General features: G+C 50.8%; 1 protein-coding gene across 3 annotated transcripts in view; it reads left to right on the top strand.

Moving 5' to 3' along the window:
• Nucleotides 1-18,777, top strand: part of CAMKK1 (calcium/calmodulin dependent protein kinase kinase 1) — a 107,929-nt gene that overhangs the window by 72,714 nt on the left and 16,438 nt on the right. For all 3 annotated transcript variants that reach the window (XM_037375071.1, XM_037375072.1, XM_037375070.1), the window contains exons 10-13: nt 9,842-10,041; nt 10,768-10,821; nt 12,371-12,444; nt 16,699-16,786. In XM_037375071.1, the coding sequence (XP_037230968.1) occupies nt 9,842-10,041; nt 10,768-10,821; nt 12,371-12,444; nt 16,699-16,786 (416 nt within the window). The remainder of the gene's footprint in view (nt 1-9,841; nt 10,042-10,767; nt 10,822-12,370; nt 12,445-16,698; nt 16,787-18,777) is intronic.

Here is an 18,777-nt window from a genome sequence, read left to right as displayed (position 1 = left end):
TTCAGTCTTCCTTCTAGTAAGGCAAACGTTGCTTTCTCAGTGATGCTCAGCAGAAGTAGATGTGGTGGATAGCGAGGAGTCACCGAAGGACTTAGCTGCCGCAGGAGGAGTCAATCCTGGAAGCTGGGAGGTGACTGTGGTGATGCCCCAGGGTCAGCCCAGGGTGCCTGGCAGTGGGACCCACGAGCAGTGCCAGCCAGATGGGTGCCCAGCCGCTCACCCTGCACCCTGGGAGCAGTGGCCCAGACATTTCCTCAGCCAAAGGTTGTGTCTTTGTAGTTAACAGCCTGTGATACTGTTACATTCGTTTGTTCGTTTGCTTTTTGAAGTTGTGTGTAAATCCTCAATGTCTGCTACCCCTGCTCTTCCTAACTCTCTTCCCAACTCTCTCTCTCTTCCCTACTCCTGTTATGCTGTGGGAAGCAGTTCCCATTGGGGGTTCAGGTTGATCCTGCAGGTCTCGGGTGATGCCAGCAGTGACTCGGGAACAATCCTGCCCACTCTGCACCACCCCTGGTTTACAGACCTCTGTCACACCTTCGCAGGCAGCTTTCCGAGGCTGCAGAGTGCTTGTCTGTGCCAAGTGTCCTTTCACCCCTTCGACCATCTGTTAGAAAAAGTCCTGGAGCCCCCCAAGCCTTGTTAATTAGGGGCACAACTGTGTTTCAGAGTTGTTTTGTACAGTAAATGTGGCTGAAACGGCTGCAGGCATTAGCATATCCCTCCCTGCGACAAAGCCTACGAAGGACAAAGGTGGATGAAGGACTTTGCTGGGCAAAGGCAGATATTCTGCTGGTTTACTCCAGATATCCTGGATGGGGTGATACCCAAATACAGGTTTGACTTCTTAAAGGCAGTAAAATTTCCGTCTGGATCGACTCAGTGGTGACTCACGTTTAATAACTGCATGGTAAATGGGTTCAAGTGATGGTGAATTTGGTGTCATCCCAGTTTGTTTTGGCAGATGAACAGTGGAAACCAGTACCTCAAACTCCTCTCCAGTGGCAGGAGATGGACATGGGAGCCACAGGAGAGGTGGTGAAGGAGAAGTGCACTGCATCAAAAGACAGGAGGGATATGCCAGGCAGGTATCCCAGTCTGGTTTTAGGACTGGGACATTTAGTAAGAGCCTAAGAGTAAGAGTGAGCAGATGGGAGGTGTGTGTAAGCAGGTAGCCTGGCTGTGATGCTACCCGGGGCAGACGGCACGGAACGCGCACACAGGCTTGACCCAGGGGAAAACCCTGCTGACTTGCACAGTCCAGACGAAGCACAGCAGCTGCCCCTTCTGCTGTTGAGCTGCAAGCTCGGTATTTTATCTGGCTCAGGAGAAGCTGAAACAGTTGCTATCAGTGTGGCTGAAAGGAAGAAAAAACATGGTTTCCTGAGTTCTCTGTAGAAAATGCCTAATTTCCCCTCCTGTGACTGTGCCTAATGACACTAAGGGTGGCAGTTCTGGCCCCTCTGCAGAGCATGCTTGTCTCAGCTGAGCTATTGGGTTGAGGGGAGGGTCGTGACAAGTGGCTAAAGCTGTTGGGATGTCACCTTTCCAGCAGCAGGTCTCTGCAGGGCACCTGTAGGGATGCCTGCGATGCTCCAGAGCCCTGCGCGCTCAGCCTGGAGCAGTAACAAAGTACCTGATGTGCAGATCAAGGCTGGCTTTTCTGAGATAAGACTCAATCTACTTGATCATCAATATGTGAGTGTAGTTTCCATTATCTTAAAAGGAAAATCAAGCAAATATATCAACGTCTGAGTCAACACAGGCTTGTCTCTTCTGAAGGATATCTACTGCAATGTAAGCTGGGGTAGGTGCGGTGAAGCATCAGTGGTGTAGATGGGTTTGATGTGGTTTGGCTCTGCTCAGAGGTGAGTTCCTTGGACCTCATGTTGGTGTGGGCCAGCAGAGCTGGAACTCTACTGTTCCTAGCAAACTACTTGATCCACCTGTGCCTCCATTCCCATGTGGGAAACAGGGACCTGCTCCTCTGCTCCTGCCTCTTGCCTGCACAAGTTCCGAGCTCCTCGAAATGGAGCGTGTTGATGTGACACTGCAGCCACCACTGCTGAGTGCTGGGTGTTATAAGTGACACCACCAGGAGAAGAGGGACTGGCTTGCCTGGCTTGTGTTTTATCACATTCAGACAAGCTCTCTTCAGATGCTTAGAAAACCAAACAAAAAACCTTTCATGTAGCTACAAGTGTTGCTGATACTGATCGATGAGGACTTTTGTCTAAGAGAGAGTTAATGAGCTGGTGGAGCAGATCAGAGAGATGTGTTAGAGCCTCTGAAGGAAGATCAGGCACTTTGACTTTTGTTGTTTGAAGCAGTTCCACCAGTGCTTGTGCTCGGGGTTAGAAGCAGCCCATGGCACAGACTGTGCAGGTGGTTTGAGCAGCGCTTGCTGCACGTCCCTGCTCCTCACCTTCCCGGCACGTCCCTTGGCCGTTGACGTGTGTGTCACTGGCAGCAAGCTCTGCGTGTCCTCTGTGACCAGTGATACACGGTGTGCTCGTGTGGGTTGGAGCACAGCGGTAGAAGGGCAGCCTTTGGCCTCACCTTCCTCTTCTCCGTTGCTTCCTACCAGCAGCATCCCACCCCTACTGCTTCTGCCAGGAGCAGGCAGTCAGCTGGGCGCTGGAGATGGAGCCCGAACGGGAGCTGAACCCTTCCGAAGGGCTGTGTATCGGGATCCCCCTTTGTAAAACCCTCGCTTAAGCAACGTACTCGAGTAGCAGAGGTTTGGTGGATGCAGCAAGAGAGCTGCAAAGTAGCGAAACAGAGCTGAGAAGATCAGAGCTGGGATCCTTGCCCCTGCTGCTACACCAAACCCTGCAAGGAGCTGAGCATGGGAGGAAAGGTGTTCCCCTTGCACTGCCCGCTACATCCCTGTCCTCCGGCTCTCAGCGGAGCGTTGTGGGCAAGGACAGAGGTTTAAACATCCAGTTTGAGCTCTGGATGGTGGTGCAGCAGTTTCCTTGGGAGGGTGTTAAATCATTTCTTCGCTAGAGGGGGGATGTGAGAGTAATACTAAGCAGACTCTGCAGTAGCATCGTCTGGATTGCTTTTGCCCTTGAATGGGAATGGGATTCTGGTTTTAATCAAGGATAATTCAACATTGGCCTCAGTAAATAGCAGGATGTGTCAGCGCGTTGAGAAATTTTATATGTATAATTTTTAAATGAGCTTTTAGCAAGTTGGTACTAACCTGCTGGAGCTCAAAGGTTTCCAGAAGGGAATGCAGTGAAAAGCACCTTTTTTTAAAGGACCAAGCACTTCTGTGTCTGCTCCTTCTTGGTCTTCACTGGCTGTTCATCTAGTCAGACAGTTCCCAGGTGTTTGCTTCTGAATGAAAAGGAAAATTTGTTTAGCCTCTGAGTAGCCTGCGGCATCTAGAAATGAGGAGCATTTGTGAGATGAGTTGCACGTTCTGAAAAAAGCTGCCTTGTCCCACTGAAGGCACCCAAGGGACTGATGAGAAAGAAATGATGTGCTCAGTGGGGCTTTGCTGAGGAGCAGTAATGGAGCAGGGAGACAGGGTGGCAGGAGCCCTGCAGAGAGCACAGGCAGGGCTGGATGCAGCAGAGATCCTCCCCAAAACCTGCTCCTTTCTCCAGCCCCATCTACTGTACCACAGCTACTGGGGGGTCACCCCTGCCTGGACACTGCTCCAAGATATGAATGCTGCAGGATTTTTAAGGCACAGCACAGTTTAAAGCCATGATGCTCCGGGACCCTGTACCTCCCAGAGGGGCTGGGGTGCACTCCGGGCAACGTGCATGCGAACAGCAGCGATGATGCTTGGGGTGCTGACTTTCTGCAAGAGCTTCATTTTGTCATTGAAGTCATTTGGCTCTATTGCAAGCTCAGTTCTGCAGGGATGCTGACCCCCATTCAGAGGCACGTAAGCCTGTGCTTTCTTTTCATACCATTCCCACATCACCTGATGGCTTTTCATGGAGACGATGGTCAGTGGGTTGCCAAAGCAGGGTCCTAAATGGCCGTGTTTAGTGACCTGGAAGTACAAACCAGCTGCTCGTTCCCTGGACAGTCAGCACCCAGAGTGTTGGCAGGCACCGAGTACCACCAGAGGCTTGGAGGCACCAAGTGCCACCAGGCAGCTGTGACAGTCTCTTGGCATGAAAGACATGCTGTCTTATTGTCTAGGGCCAAGGATGAGAAACCATGTTTGTGCTGCGGATGGCGGGGAGAAGTGGGTGCAGGCTGCCTGAAACCGCCGATAGGATGCGGGTCATCCATGTGTGCCACCGGAGAGGTGTTCAGGGTCCATCCTGGGACAAGGTCTGCCCTAAAGACCAGCGGCACAGTCACAGGCAGCTTTTCAGGAATTTTCAGGAAGCTGCGGGTGCTTTTTTCTGCCCCTGTTGTGAAGGTGGAAAGCAGGAGGACAGGCAGCCCCAGCACGGCTCACCCCACATCCCTATTGCTCGGAGAAACTTGGGATGACCCTGGTTTGGACATAAATACTCCAACTATTGTATCTGTGCTGCTAATACCAACTGAATTAAAATACATTGTGATGAAGAAACAGAACAAAACCCTGAAAAGCCAGATTTTCGAGGAGACCTTTTATTTTGGGTAGCTGTTCCATCTGGGCTCAAATTTGAACAGCCCAGTACAAGTTCATCCCAGCTGCTCTAGGCAGGGGGTGCAACATTACCTGCTAGAGGCTCTGTCTGAAACTGGGAAGGAGATAGTCCTTTCCCAGTTGTTGCTCACACCCTGAGCACTCTGAATCCTCCAATGAGGTTGTAACTCTGGACCACGTAGCATCAGCCTTCAGCAGGCTTTTCATAGGTGCCTGCTCTCCATGCCCAAAGTCAGGGCACAGCCCAGAGTTTTAGGAATGATTTCCCTTGTTTCTGAGCACCTCGGGGCTCTAGGGCTCCACTTAGTCCAACTTCACGTGTGCCTGCTCAAGCTTTCTAACACAAGCGGTGATGAAAACGTAATAAATGGGCCCTCAGCTGTCCTGCCTGCTTGGTTCACAGGGTGGCTGTGAGGTTTAGCAAACAAGTATTTTGTTAGCAAAGCTAATGTGCTTTGGGATCTTCGCCTAGATGCTCCAGAAATCCATGGGATTGATGCAAATATGCCTGAAATAGTTACCTTTCCACTGCAGTGACAGATGGGTCCCCTAAAACCGAATTTAACAGAGCGCTGCAGAATCAGACTTTCTTCTAAGGGCTCTGTAATAATTTACGTTGCCTTATTTTCACTATGAAGAGGTATCGATCCCTTCTTTGAATCCGGTCTGTCAGCACAGAAAGTGCAGAGGATCTTGGAGCCCAGGGGAATTGTTCCAGCAAGCTTTGAGAGCACAAACCTCTTCTCTGAGAGCACAGTCCTTTCCAGGGAAAAGCTACGCATGGCACTATTTTGTCAGGTTGCTGAAGCGGCTTCAGCGAAGTGCTCTGCTTTGGCCAGCTCAGCATCAATGTTAACAGGTACATTCCCATGGGAACGGGTGATTTTTAGCTGTTGATGTCACCCTTGCGTGTGGTGGTGGGGAGCTGGGAAGGGAGCACCGATGGGATGGTCCTTCCTAAGGCTGCGTGCATCCAGCAGCCGCGTCCCCGTGGCTGGGTGGTGTGGGTGGTGTGGGTCTGAGGGCAGGCTCGGCAGGGCTGATGTCTGCCTGCTTTGTGACTCTTTCTGGCATGGCACAAGTGAAAAACCCAACGCCTTGCCATGGCCGGTCTCTTTGAGGATGCAGAGTAGCTGGAAGTTCCCTCGAAGGCGCAGACTCAACTTAGGGGTCCCAGCTGCCCCATTAAGGGGAGGTCATGTTAACCCATTAAGGGTTGGTTTAAAATTCCCAAATGCTCATGGAGCAAGTTTAGGTGCAGCGATACAGATAGTGATTTCGCTTATGTTTTTTAAAGCACATTTGAGGGTTTGCTTCAGGTGTTACAAGTGTTTTTCCTTCTCTTCTGTGCCTGCCGCAGCCCTGCTCCTGTTGTTAGCGGTGGTGTCGCAACATGTCCTTAATCCCAAGGACAGGACGAGGGTTTTGTTTCTGGGACCTCTAGTCCTGGCTTCCAGAGACATTGAATAGCGATCCTAACAAAGGTGCCTTCCTGCCTGCTGCTCTTACATCTGGAGAGGGAAGAAACTTGCTCCCAGGTGCTTCAGGCTGATGAAATTAGAGGGTTAATTTGTGCTGGTGATTGTGTTTGATTGAGGCTGTCACCTGCTCCCCTTGGGTGGCTCAGTGAGTTGTGTGCTCCTTGGCGGTGTCCCTTCTGTACAGTTATTAGCAGTCTGGAGGGTGTTGTTAGTGACAGGCTTTATGCCTGCGATGCTCAGCCATCCCTCTGGAGTTCTGCAGGGATAACACCATCTTTTCCTTTGAGTGTTGTGCTGGAAATGTAGATCACACTGGTTTAACAAGTATCTTTCCTGCAGGAGGCTGTCCCCGGGCTCCTTTCGGAGCGTGTGGCAGTGATGCTCGTGTCACTGCAGGCACATCCTGCCACTTGGCCAGTCAGCCTTCGGCCAGCCCTGCTGAAATCATTGTTCCCTGCCCTTCTCCCTGCAACGCCTTATCTGCAAATGGTCTGAACTTGCCGCAGAAGTTGGTAATTTGGAAAGTTTTTCTGAGCTTAGTCGTGTTGGTGTCCTGCAAATAAGCTTGCTTGCTGCAGCTCTCAAACAAGCCAGGTTTTTTTCTCTTGCCTACAAGAAGACTTGGCAATGATTTGGGGGGAATCTTTTATTCTTTCTGCAGCCCTGTGTTGTACTGAACTGCACCAGTGGTGAGGCACAGCGCAGGAGAGGATCGGGCTGTGCATTGTGAAACCTGTTTTGGATGGCTGTGCAGGGGAGTGCGCCCACAGCAGCTGGAAGACTGGGACCTTAGGAACTGTGTTTCTTCAGAGCACGAAAGGGATTTCAGGTTGCCTTCATCAGATTAGCAGCTCCACACCAAATCATTTCTGGTTAGACGGGAGCTCTTGCTGTTAGAATTTTTCCTTGTTCATTTACACCAGGTGGTGCTCAACGTGCTGTTCCTGTCCCCCATCCTTCTCCCTTCATGGCTGTTGCCTCTGCACAAGGCAGCTGGGTAGGGAGGAGGATTTGCAGACAGCAAGAAGCCTGTTGAGCCAGCTGGCACAAGGCTTTCATTGCTGTCACCCAAACAGCACGGCAAAGCAGCACGGCGCGTGGGCTGGGCACTGCTCCCAGCGCTGCCGGTCCTGACCTGGCCAGCCACTTCCCTCCACACCCATCTCCTTCCCATTCCGGTTTATGTTTTAAAGCAGGTGCCAGGTTTGCAGAAGCACCTGGTTGACATTGCATGGCATAGGCCTGGGATACGGGCTCGCTTCTGCAAGTGCAACCTGTGCTCCTCCGCCCTGCAGGCACTTGTGCTGATTCTCTCCTCTGAGCTGTTGAGGTCAGGCGATCACTGGCCCTCACGATCACGTCAAGCACGTGGATGTTCTGGTCTGGGAAACGCAGATGTGCATTGATCCAAGTGTTTGATGGCTTTGAGTTTTGCAAAGGATGTGGTTTTGATTTTTTTGGTTCAACAGTCATATTGCTGCTCTGTGTAACGGGTACCCTGCCCTGCTGGGTACCAGGCTGAGACGGGCGCTGAGCAAACACAGGGCATCTGGCAAACTGCCCGCGTTTTCACTCTACCTTCGTCAGATTGCGCAAAGGCAGGGCATGTGTTTTATGAAATAAAGAGTTATTTGACCAGGGAATTGGTTTGTGGTTTCGGTTTGGGTTGTTTTGTTTTCCCATATGGAAGAAATAATAAAAAGCCTGGAGTACCTGCTTGCCTAGTGTAACCCCCTCGGTTTTCACAGGCTTAGCTCCAGAGAGCTACTTGTATAGCCCACGTATATTTGGAGGGTGTATATTTTTTAGAGGCATTGGAAATTTTAGCCCTGTGGTATCAGGCATGAGAGCAGACACCTGCTTGATAGGCAGCTCATCATCTCCTGAAGGGAAACTTCACTCCCCCCCATCCCTTTTCTTTTTTTTTTTTTTTTTTCTTCCTATATTACCATAATGAAATGTCAGCTTGCCACCAGATTTGCTGCAGAGCAGATGTGTCCTCGTAATTGCTGTTGCTGCAGGGGTTTCGGTGTTTATCCTGACTGTCTGGCTGGGCTGTTGCAGCATTAACGGGCTCACATCGCAGCGTGGCCACGCAGTTGCTGTGCATCTGGAAGGAGATGGAAGCACCGGTGCTCTCCAGCAAGTTTTTGTCTGCTGGACCACCAGATCAGCTCTTTAATGTGCCAAGGACAGCATTCCCTGACAGTCCTTTAAATATCAGGAGAGGTCCTTTGAAGGAAAAGTGTCTGCAAGCGTGACTTCCCCTCCCCAGACACAGCCTGCTGGAAGGTTGGCTTGAAACGAGCAGAGCAGTGATGTGAAGTTTGTTCCTTCTTGGTCCTAAGACACAAACTGGGATGCTCCGTAGGGCAGGCTGCCGTTGGGGCAACGTGTTGACCAGGTTTGTAAAGCAGGAAAGGGTTAGAGCAGCATTTTCTTCCACCCCATTGCCTATTTCCTGGGAGATGTGAAAAGTGCTCGTGGGGAGGTATAAAAACCAACATGCTCCGTTTGCAAGAAGGCAATGTGAAAATAGTGGTTGGGGCTGGGGGAGGAGGGAGGCTGGGGGGGTCCCTTCACCTGGGAAGGGCAGGAAAGACTTAGAGGATTTCCTCTCCTGTGCAGTGAAGTCTCTTGATTTTCTAAAGTTCTGCTTTTGGGGTCATTTTGTGTTCAGAAAGTTGGTTTTTTGACTTTTACATTTGGTCTCCAAGTTTCTGAGACGTCAGCCACTTTCCTACAGCCTCCTGCTTCACTCGGTGGCCCAGAAATGGCCACACTGCTTCCCAGGTGGCTTGTAACGAGAGGGCTTTTGTCATCGCTGTTTTCAGTGCATCTCAGCCTCCAACCTCTTTGCAAGGATTTATTTTCATTTTTGATGTATGAGCTCTTCAGCCGGTGCCCGCAACTGGCCTTGTGGCGCCGGGTCAGAGCTGGAGTCTTTGCTGCAGCCCTGTGGAGTGACGGGTCATGCCCAGGAGGGTTCTGAAGGACCACAGCTCTGGGTGTGAGAGTGGCTGGAGTGGCTGGTGGCTTTGTGTGGTGGGGGGCTTGGGGTGATGCAAAGCCAGATGAGGTGGTTTCTCTATTTGTGGGCTCTGTTGTGAAGCATGGCTAGAAGGAGACTGCCTTTTTTTTTTTTGGGGGGGGGGGGGGGGGGGGGGGGCTGGCACCAGCCAGCTGGTGATTGCTCCCTGGTCAGAAGCATCTTTTGAGTTGGGAACACCCACTGATTCCGAGCTGTTGGCTGGAGCTGGCACTCAGCTGCTAGTTACCTAAATCCCCCCTCTTGGATCTGTTTTGTTCTGCCCCTTTTGATTAGCTTTGTAGCTAATGCGAAATAAACCCATGAAAAATGAACCTTTTTATTTGGATCCTGTAAACTTTTAATACAGCGAGTTCCCTGACCCATCAGCTGGTCCGATGAGGCCAAGCAAACCTGCAGGATTTTCACAATTTTCTTCTCTAGCAGCTCTGCTCGGTGGGGCTGCTGCTGGGTTTGTGTCTGTTCTGTGCATAATTCCTGGGGACTGATGTGTTTCTGAGCATCGTGCTCTGGTGTACGTCCCAGTGAGGCGCTGCAGAGAAATGGTTATAGGAACTGGCACTTCGACTGTGCTATGCTGCATATCCAGCAGCAGCTTTAAGTGGGGTGCCTGAGCTTGTACCTTTGTTTTCATCCTCTTGGAAGGGTTTCCCCTGGCTGCCATGACAGACCATGCTCCTGGTTTTGTGTTTTTTTTTGTAGTGCACTACCAGAAGATCATTCACCGGGACATCAAGCCTTCCAACTTGCTCTTAGGAGATGACGGGCATGTCAAAATCGCTGATTTTGGAGTCAGCAATCAATTTGAAGGGAACGATGCCCAGCTTTCCAGCACGGCAGGGACACCAGCCTTCATGGCACCAGAGGCCATTTCAGACACTGGCAAAAGTTTCAGTGGAAAGGTAGGTCTTTGCTGATGGCTGATGCCTCCTGGGACCCCCAGCATGGCACAAAGGGCAGCACCACACCTGCATCCTTTGTATGTTGCCCACCCAGGGATTGCAGTGCAAATCAGGGTTGTTATTAAGTAAAACTGAAGCTCTGATTTTGTGTTCAGTCCAGGCAAAACCCTGGATGTTTTTGCAGGCAGACGGACTTTGCTGCAGATCCCTGGCCAGGCGGGAGCCGTGTTAGAGCCCTTCCTCTGCTCCAAGGGAAAGGAGGAATCTCTTATGGTTCCCTTCCAAAATAATTGAGGCACAGAGGGCTGCTGGGCACCAAGGTTGTATCCTGATCCCTTGGAAGTGAGTGGCGCTGCAGAGGGCTGTAATGCAGACATGGAGATAGGGTCTGATGGGCGTCGGGGGGGGGGGGGGGGGTCGGGTGGTGCCTGGAAGAATTTGAGATTCAGCTTTGAGTGGTGCAATCTCCTGCAAGAAGGGGCTGCTGGCTAGTCCCTGCACTCCACAGCAAGGACAAGGAAAGCAACATCTGGCCCAGCACGGTCCTCGTTCCCCAGGTGTGCTACAGATGCCTTTAGGAACCCAACTTCAGAGAGACTCTACGCAGTAAAATAGAAAACATTAAACGCGTACAAATAACGGTCTGTGAATCAGTGGGGAAATTCAGCTCATTCAGATCATCTCTGCGTTGTATCTCATTTACTGCCTGTACATGCTTTCTTTCAGGCACTTGACGTATGGGCCATGGGAATTACGCTGTACTGCTTTGTTTACGGGAAGGTAAGCTGGCTTGTCGATGCTGGAGCCTCTGCCTGCCTGGCTTTTGACTCGTTCCTTTCCAAATAAAGGCAAATATTAGAAACAAAGATCTCCTGCAAGCTCCTGTTTTCCTAAATCACCATGCAGATGGGAAGGGGCTGACGTTGTGATCTGTGGAAAGGAGAGTTTCTAGAGCTGGTAGCTGTATACAGAGCTGTTCGTTCTACAAACCCAGAGCAGCATCAGCAGCACCACCAGCAGCAGTTTGCTGGGAGGTTATCCACATTGCCTCTATTTAGAAACAAGCCAGAGAGAGCATGGAGAGAGGCATAGGTTTGTGATCCCAAGCGACTGCAGCGCTTTGGCAAACCAGATTGCAGAGAGCTCTGTCTGCCAAAGCCAAATGGGGCCAGATGGAGCCCCTTTGGCAGAGCCAGCTCTCCAGAGCTGCCTTCTGCAAACGCCATGTCTTGTCGTGGCTTTTCCCTCTCCTGTGGCCAGAAGCCCCCCATCCCAGCCACTCTCTCCCAGGGCAAGCAGTACAGCAGGTACATGTGGTCCGTGTGTGCAGGTATGTTAGCTGAACCTCCTGTGCAAGCACGGACCGCTGCAGGTCCCACCACACAAGCATAAAGCATCCAGCTGAGGGGTAAGAAGTGGCTGGCGGGGGTGGCAGAGGCAGAACTATCTCCGTTGCTGGGGTGATATTGCTGAGCTGTGTCAGGATGGAAGGTATTCTCTGACCTGTGTCTATAATGATGTCTCATTTGGGCCAAATCCTCAGGTGAAAGGGTATAACCTTGATTTTTATATTGTGATGTAACCTCTATGGCAAGCACTGGAGGAAGGAAAGAGGGGGGATATAAAGCCAAGCTCAGGAATATGTTTATCTATTCCATGTGACCCTGTGCAGTAAATATTGTACCTTTTGTTCCTATTTTATATTTCATAACTTCATTTGGCCAGGCAGGCTGAGACAGGGCCCACCAGCAGCCCACTAAAACAAGCATAGATGCTCCAGTGTTGATGCAGATGTTTGTAGGGGCTGTGGATATGCTGCTCCTGCATCCCCTGCTGCTGCCCTGCCAGGTGGGAAGAGCCAGAATCTAGGTCTAAATGAATCCAGTGTAAAAAGTTGTGCTGGAGGAAAACACGCTTTGAATCTAGATATCTGAATTCAAAGTGGAAATCCAAGCATTTTTAGAGTAATACTGAGCTCCAAATGATGCTTGTCACACAGAGACGTGAACGCAGTGATACACGGCAGCTGGTGTCTGTGTCTTCATTTTCCAGGCAGAAGTGGAGCAAAGAAAAGGAAAACGAGAAGCTCCTGGTCACCTGGGAGGGTAGATGGAGGGGCTATCCCCATCCAATTATGTATTACTTAGAATCCCTCTGCTGTTCCGCATTTATTTTTTAATAAGGAACAAGTTAATTTATTGTGTGTAGGGATATTTTATTTATTTCCATCTCTGTGTAAAATGGAGAGAGTCTGCTGTTAGATGCATGATAAATGCCTAAGCAGTGCTGGGGTCTCTGACAACTGAAAAATCTTTTGTTTGTTTTGCAGTGCCCTTTTATAGATGAATATATTCTGGGTCTTCATAACAGGATCAAGAACAAGCCTGTAGAGTTCCCAGAAGAGTAAGTAAACTTTATTCAGCTACTGTAAGATAAAGGTCCGTATGCAGCGTTACTCCCTGTGCAGCGTAAGTGCCAGTAGGTCACAGCGGAGGGACGGACAAGGGGGGTGAGGTGCTTTGCCTTCTCCTGGGTCCTTCACGTGCGTTTTGTGCTGCTGATGTTGTCGAGGCGTTACAGCTGCCTCTGCTGCTCTTGTGTCCATGTTGTGCAGACACGGACTGAAGGAAATGGCTCTTGAAATCATGGGAAGTGAAAGGGTTTCGGTATGGGTCTCACGTTCTGCCCCAGCTAACTTGATCCCGGGGGTGCTGGATGCATGGTTTGGCTGGGGTTCTGTGTTTCTCCCTGTGCGGTAGCTATCAGAATGATTCAGTGTATTTGTTTTCAAAAGCAATGGTTTATAGACCTCAGGCTCAGTCTAAATAAACACACGCTGCTTCTGTGGACTTGCCTTGGAGCTGGGGGAAGTGTTTGATGGAAGGATGCTTGTCCTGAGGTACACAGCCACAGCACCCCCACTCCTCTGCCTCACCCAACACGCTCCAGGAAGATACGGGTTTGTCTCGTGTGCCGGCAGACTGGAGCCATTTATGGAAAAAAACAGAAATGAATGTACCCATTTGATACTGAGAGGCTGCCACCCACCCTGCTCTGGTCAGGGAAGGAAACCCATGTCGTCCAAGCCAGAGCTGTTGGTGGGGACGGCTGGGCTGGGCTAGCGGGGGTGACCAGGAGATGGTCACGCTCAGCGTGTGCTCGGGCTCTGTGCCGCGCCACTGTGCCTTTCCCCTCCTGTACTAGCCGCTCCTTGGCATTCCCTTCATTCGCAAGCCTCACGTGACTCTCTGTTGGTGATTAATTATTCTTCTCCTGGTTGCTCATCAGGTGAAGTAGCCAAAGCTGGACTCTTATTTTCCTTCCTGAATCAGCACAGTAGTCAGGCAAAGCATTTGTGACCTTCTGGACCCAGTTGCTCATTCTAATAAAAACAGAGAGATAAAATGACTTGATTTAGAACAAGCACGGATAAATTAAAACTCTAATGAAAGGCCCATCTGGTATTAGGGAGGAAGGGAGGGATGTGGTCAGGCAGCCTGCGATACATCCATGTATCCACCATCGATTACATTAATTTTTGTGAGATGCTGACTGAATTTTTGGGCACCTACAGCAAAGGGCTGCGCCTCTGCCTTGGCAGTCCCAGGCTTTCTCCTGAGCCTGCAGAAAGCACGGGGTGCTCGGGCTGTCCTATTTTAGAGATGTGCTTCAGATGGGATGACTCACGTCCCAGGCTCCGTGGGCTGCATTAATCACCTCTCCGTTCCCATTCCCACTCTGCAGTGCAGCCGCTGCAGATAGCTCGGGCAGAGCCACCTCCGCTCCGGCTGCTGGAGCCCGCGCTGGGGACGGTGTGGAGCACACAGACCAAGGACCCGCGGCCACAAGCTCAGACCACTTGTTAGATGGCAAACATGGTCCCCGGGCGTGGGTCTGGAGCAGTTCTGGCAAGCCAGCCCCATGCTGGGGGTGAGGTGGTACAGCTAGCCAGGCTCCAGGCATGAAGGGCACGAAGGCTGGTTGTGCTGCGTGACTGCGTTCCCACCGGCTGCTCTGTGGGCAGGGCAGGACTTTGTCTTGACAGCACTGCAGCAAAAAAGGGGAAAAAAAAAAAAAAGAAAAAATTGTTTATGTATCCCTGGCAGCCTTCTCCCTGCTTCCCTGCTTGCTTGGGTCCTGGCAAGATGCCCACCCTCTCAGCCATCATATGTTTGGGTTAGCAGTCAGCTTACAAGGGACGGTTCCCATCTGGCTCCGCTGTAGGTTATTAACATTTAATGGGCTAACTGGGTTGTGCTGAGAACCTTTGCTTCATTCAGACATTTCCTTCAGCGACCGTTCCGCCAGCGTGATTTATTTGGATTTCTTGGTGACCTGCTCTCCCAGTCTAAAAAAAGCTGCACCCTTGGTTAGGGTGCTGGAGGAGCAGACAGTTACTGGGTGTTGACGGCTGTCTAAGCTACATCTATTTGTTAGGTGAAGGCAGCAGCAGAGATGCACATAAAACTGGAATTCACTGGAGCGGATCCACCGTGACCTCCCACAGAATTAGCACCTCACTACAGTTAAGATTATTTTGGTTTCAATTTATTTCACCATGGCTACAAAAGACACATTCCTGTTGGCAGACAGTCCATGGAAACTCGTTGCCTGTTTCCTGACAACCTTTAGGACAGAGATGGAGCTGACTGTACCGGCGTTGTTGTCCCTTCCCTTCCCTTAGAGACGCTGGGATAAATATTTATCGCTCTGGAGTTCTCATTCATGTCAGTGAGTCCTTGGCATGACAGGAGGTAAATGGGATTAGCTCACACCCTGACGATGCTGGCATGACTAGAAAGCAAGCTGGAGAAGTTTCTGTCCAGACATGTGTTAGGAGAGCCAGAAGTTTCCCTCCTGGTGGACAACTGAAGTCCAGGACAGTGTTCTGCAGGCACCCTGTAAAATGATCTGTGGTGCTGGCAACCCTCCCCAACGGGTGCTGAGCTCCACGATGCTTGGTATTTTCCTGAGAGCTGTTACAGGACTATGACTGTGAGAAAGTCCAGATAGCACGGGCTTTTCAGAGGAAGAACGCTGTGGGGTACAGCATGCCCCCTGGCAGAAGGGAGAGAGGACAAGCAGAGACGGGGTGATGCGATCTGTTACCTGGCCACAACCCCCCCGACGCTTTGTGACCCTGCTTACTGGGCTTTGCCTTATAGCATTAAGCCTGTGCTGTGCAGAAATCCATCTGGTGCCCAGAAATGTTTGGTGGTTATCCTTTCCCTCTCTTGTATTTTAAATAAAGCTGTCACCAGTTTGGCACAGGTCTGATGTTAAAGTATTTTAAAAACACCATCTCGCCTGCAGCTCAGTGTGGTCCTGCCGTAGAATTCTGTTCATTCTGATCTGCTGAATGTGCTGTCGCTCCCCAGAGCTGTTGTTCTGAGCCTGGAGCTCATCTCGAGAGCAGCACGGTTCTTCCCATTCCCACCTAAACCATCACTGGGAAGTGGGACGCCTCCGAGGACTCATCCTGCCATTCCCCTGGTCCGGACCATATTCCCTGCATACTGCAGAGCCTTGGTGCAACTCCACAAGTGTTCAGACTTTAAACTGAAGCCACTTTCTGTCCCTTCCCACCGAACAAGCAGTATTTCCTTGTGGTTAAGGATCCCCTAACCGACGTCCACACAAAGCATTCCTAAATTATTAAACTGCAGCTCCAGTTTTTGTCAAACTACACTATCCCTTACTGTGATGTGGTCTTCATTTAGGACTATGATAGTTTCTGCCCTCCTCTGCTTGGGAGGGGTGCAGAGGTGGGCACAGCACCTGGTCCTCATCGGTGCTTCCAGTCTGAAATCCAGCCCTGCTGGGCTGTGACAGTTTATGCCACCCAACTCCATCTCCCATCACAGCTCCTCAAAAGCCACTTGTGATGCAGGCTTTCACTACAATTCTGTTACATGCTGGCATTTTATTTCAATATTTTTATTTATTTCAAAATTTTGGTCGTACAGATGAAGTCTGTTTAAAAGATGTTGCCGGTATCATTAGCAGCAGAAGTCATGGAAGCCTTTGGGCCAGAGGGACAGACCGCAGGACCAAGGGTTCCGTGTGGATAGAGTGGCTTCAGGCACTCTGGTGTTTAGATCTTGGAAAGAGCGTTCAAAAATTAAATGTGTTTCTCTTAGTCACATCTGTGATTTTCCTCCTTTTGTTACACCAAAGCTGAGCTATCCAGGTAGGAAATCCCGAGTTTCCGAACGGGTCCGCATTGGTGGCAGCGATGTAATTAGGGCAGCCTGCAGGCTTGGCTGGGAACCTGAATGCCACGTGGGGATGTTGTGTCCAGCTCGTGATGCGGATTTGGCAGATCAGGTTGTGCCCTTCCTTATCACAGACACACCGCCAGTCCTGCTCAGCACCACTTGGTTGTCCCAGAATCTGCCCTCTGAAATTCCCCTGGGAGCTGTCTGTAGAAGTGCCCTTAGATCCATTCCCCTGATCCCTGGTCCTGCATTTTGAGCATGTGCGGTGGGCAGAGGGGGATAACCAAACCCTGCAGCCGTGACCGCGGGGCCTGTGGAGGGACCGAGCCAGCCAGCCCTTTCTTCTCAAGCCAGGTTTGTAGAGAAAATGTCTTCTGAGGGGAGCAGGACCTCCACCTGGTCCCCTTGCTAACTGTGTGCTGCTCTTTTCTTTACTCAGAACACAGATAAGTGACGAGCTCAAGGAGCTGATCCTACGCATGCTGGATAAAAATCCAGAAACAAGGATAACTGTCCCCAGAATTAAGGTAAATTGGACGTTGGTATTATAGTCTTTTGTCTCCTCTGCTTTTGTTCTTCCTTTGGTACCTTCTAACGAGGCAGAGCTGTTCCCAGTGTTTGTTTTGGGAGCTTTCTCTGGCATGCAACCTCAGAAGGGGAGAGCGCGCGTTTTGCGGCATGTAACAGCTCCGTCGCTGCTGCTTGCTTGGGGAGTATCGACAAGAGCTTTCTTGTTTCCTTATTTAAATTGAAATTACTCAAAAGCTGGCTGATTCTCAGTGAATTTCCAGGAGAATCAGCGTTGCCGTGGGCACTGCTAGCTGCAGGACCTGCGCTGTCAGGGAGGGACCTGTGGTCAGCAGCCTCGAGGCAGCACGTTGGTTTCTAGCAGTGTTACGTGGGAGATGCTTATTAACAGGAAAAACAAACGGGCCTGGTAGAACATCATGCTTTGTAGGGTTTGGCTTCATTCTGGTTTTGCCAGGGCTTTCTGTCCTCCTGTCGACCCGGACCTGCTGGAGAATCTCAGCATCTCTGCAGAGGTCCATCAGCATCCTCTGCAGGGCACACAGCTCTTGTGCGCTTTGTCTCAGGCCACCACCAGCACTTTTGCCACTGAAGCAAATGAACTCCAAGAAAGAATGGGACATCCCTTTCCCTCCCTGCCAGGAAGCCACAGCCAGCGATGGTGGGAAGCCCCTCAGAGCTGAACATAAGGGACTTCACGAGGCAGCTGTTGGTGACTGTGGGGTGACGCCACCATGGCTGAAGGCCCTGGCCGGAGGAATCCAACCTAGAGAGGGCAGGCGAGCCCGACACAGCCCACGGGGATGGCAGGCTCCCTCTGTACCGGTATTCACAGACAAACCCCGAGGAGCTGCTTTGCCCTGCAGAGCATGTAGCAGGGCTCCAGCCTCAGCTTCTTGCACAGGCAGATGTTTCAAAGTGGTCACTCCAGGCTGCTGCTGCCACCTCCTCCCAGGGTTCCCTCCCTTTCTGTTTTCCCCTGTTTTCACACTCCTCTTTCTTTTTCACGTCCCTTACTTGTAAGATAAAATCCTGACGTGGCTGCCAACATCCTCCTGCTGGCAAGCATTAGCTCAACGCTGCCTCTCCTATGTGATCGTTTCCCCTTGATAAATCTCTGATGTCTACTTTGAAGATAAATGTGGCAAAAGCTGGAAGAGGGAAGTAAAATTATAGAAGGGGGTTAGGCTGGACAAATATCTTAACTGCTCCATCCAGCTGGCTTTGGAATTGTTGTTCACCATCAAAACAAATGAAGCAGATCGTTTCCTATGAGGAACGTGAACAAATGGCTGGACAGCATCCTTGCCTAGCTGAAATGTTGACAAGCCCCAGGTAGGCTGGAGGGTTTAGTGCCCTCATTTCGCTTACGGCTGGATGTGGTGACATGCCTTGGAAAAGTTATTACAAGCGTGATTAACGATCTTTGGAAAACACACCTTAATTAAGTGCTGTAAAACAGCTCGTCACTTAGCCCTTGGAGAACACTCTGGACACCTGCATCCAGCTGGAGTGGCAGTAGGCAGTGAGCATCCATCCTAATTAAACTCCTCGTCCTGGAGGGTGAAGCAGGCGTTTCTAAAGGCAGCACCCATCAGCTCTCTCCCTGACAAACATCCCACCCCGGGTGTGGGTAGCAGAGACCCTCGCCCCCTCCTGCCCTCAGCTGCCTTCCCCAGCGGCAGTGGGGAGGGGTGGTGGGAAGCTGCCTGCTCTCTCCTTCGTGGGTACAGAGAGGTTTACGTGGTGCCCAGGTGGATTATTTTGCTATTTCCAGAGGCAGGAGGCTGTTGCAGAAGCATGAAGCCTTGACGAGCGCTCCGTTTTACACAACTAAACCCTCATTTGTGCAGATGCATAAATGATCTTGACTCTCCCCGGCAGCAAGCACCTGTAACCCTAGATGAAGTGTATGCATAGGAGAGAAAAAAAAAAAAAAAAGATGAAAATGCTCAGGATAACTCAGATTTCCAAAACGTTTCAGATTTGG

This window comes from Falco rusticolus, chromosome 1, assembly GCF_015220075.1.
Source record: "Falco rusticolus isolate bFalRus1 chromosome 1, bFalRus1.pri, whole genome shotgun sequence".
NCBI lineage: Eukaryota > Metazoa > Chordata > Aves > Falconiformes > Falconidae > Falco > Falco rusticolus.
Note: the sequence above shows the minus strand (reverse complement) of the source record. Positions and strands in the feature narration are given on the sequence as shown.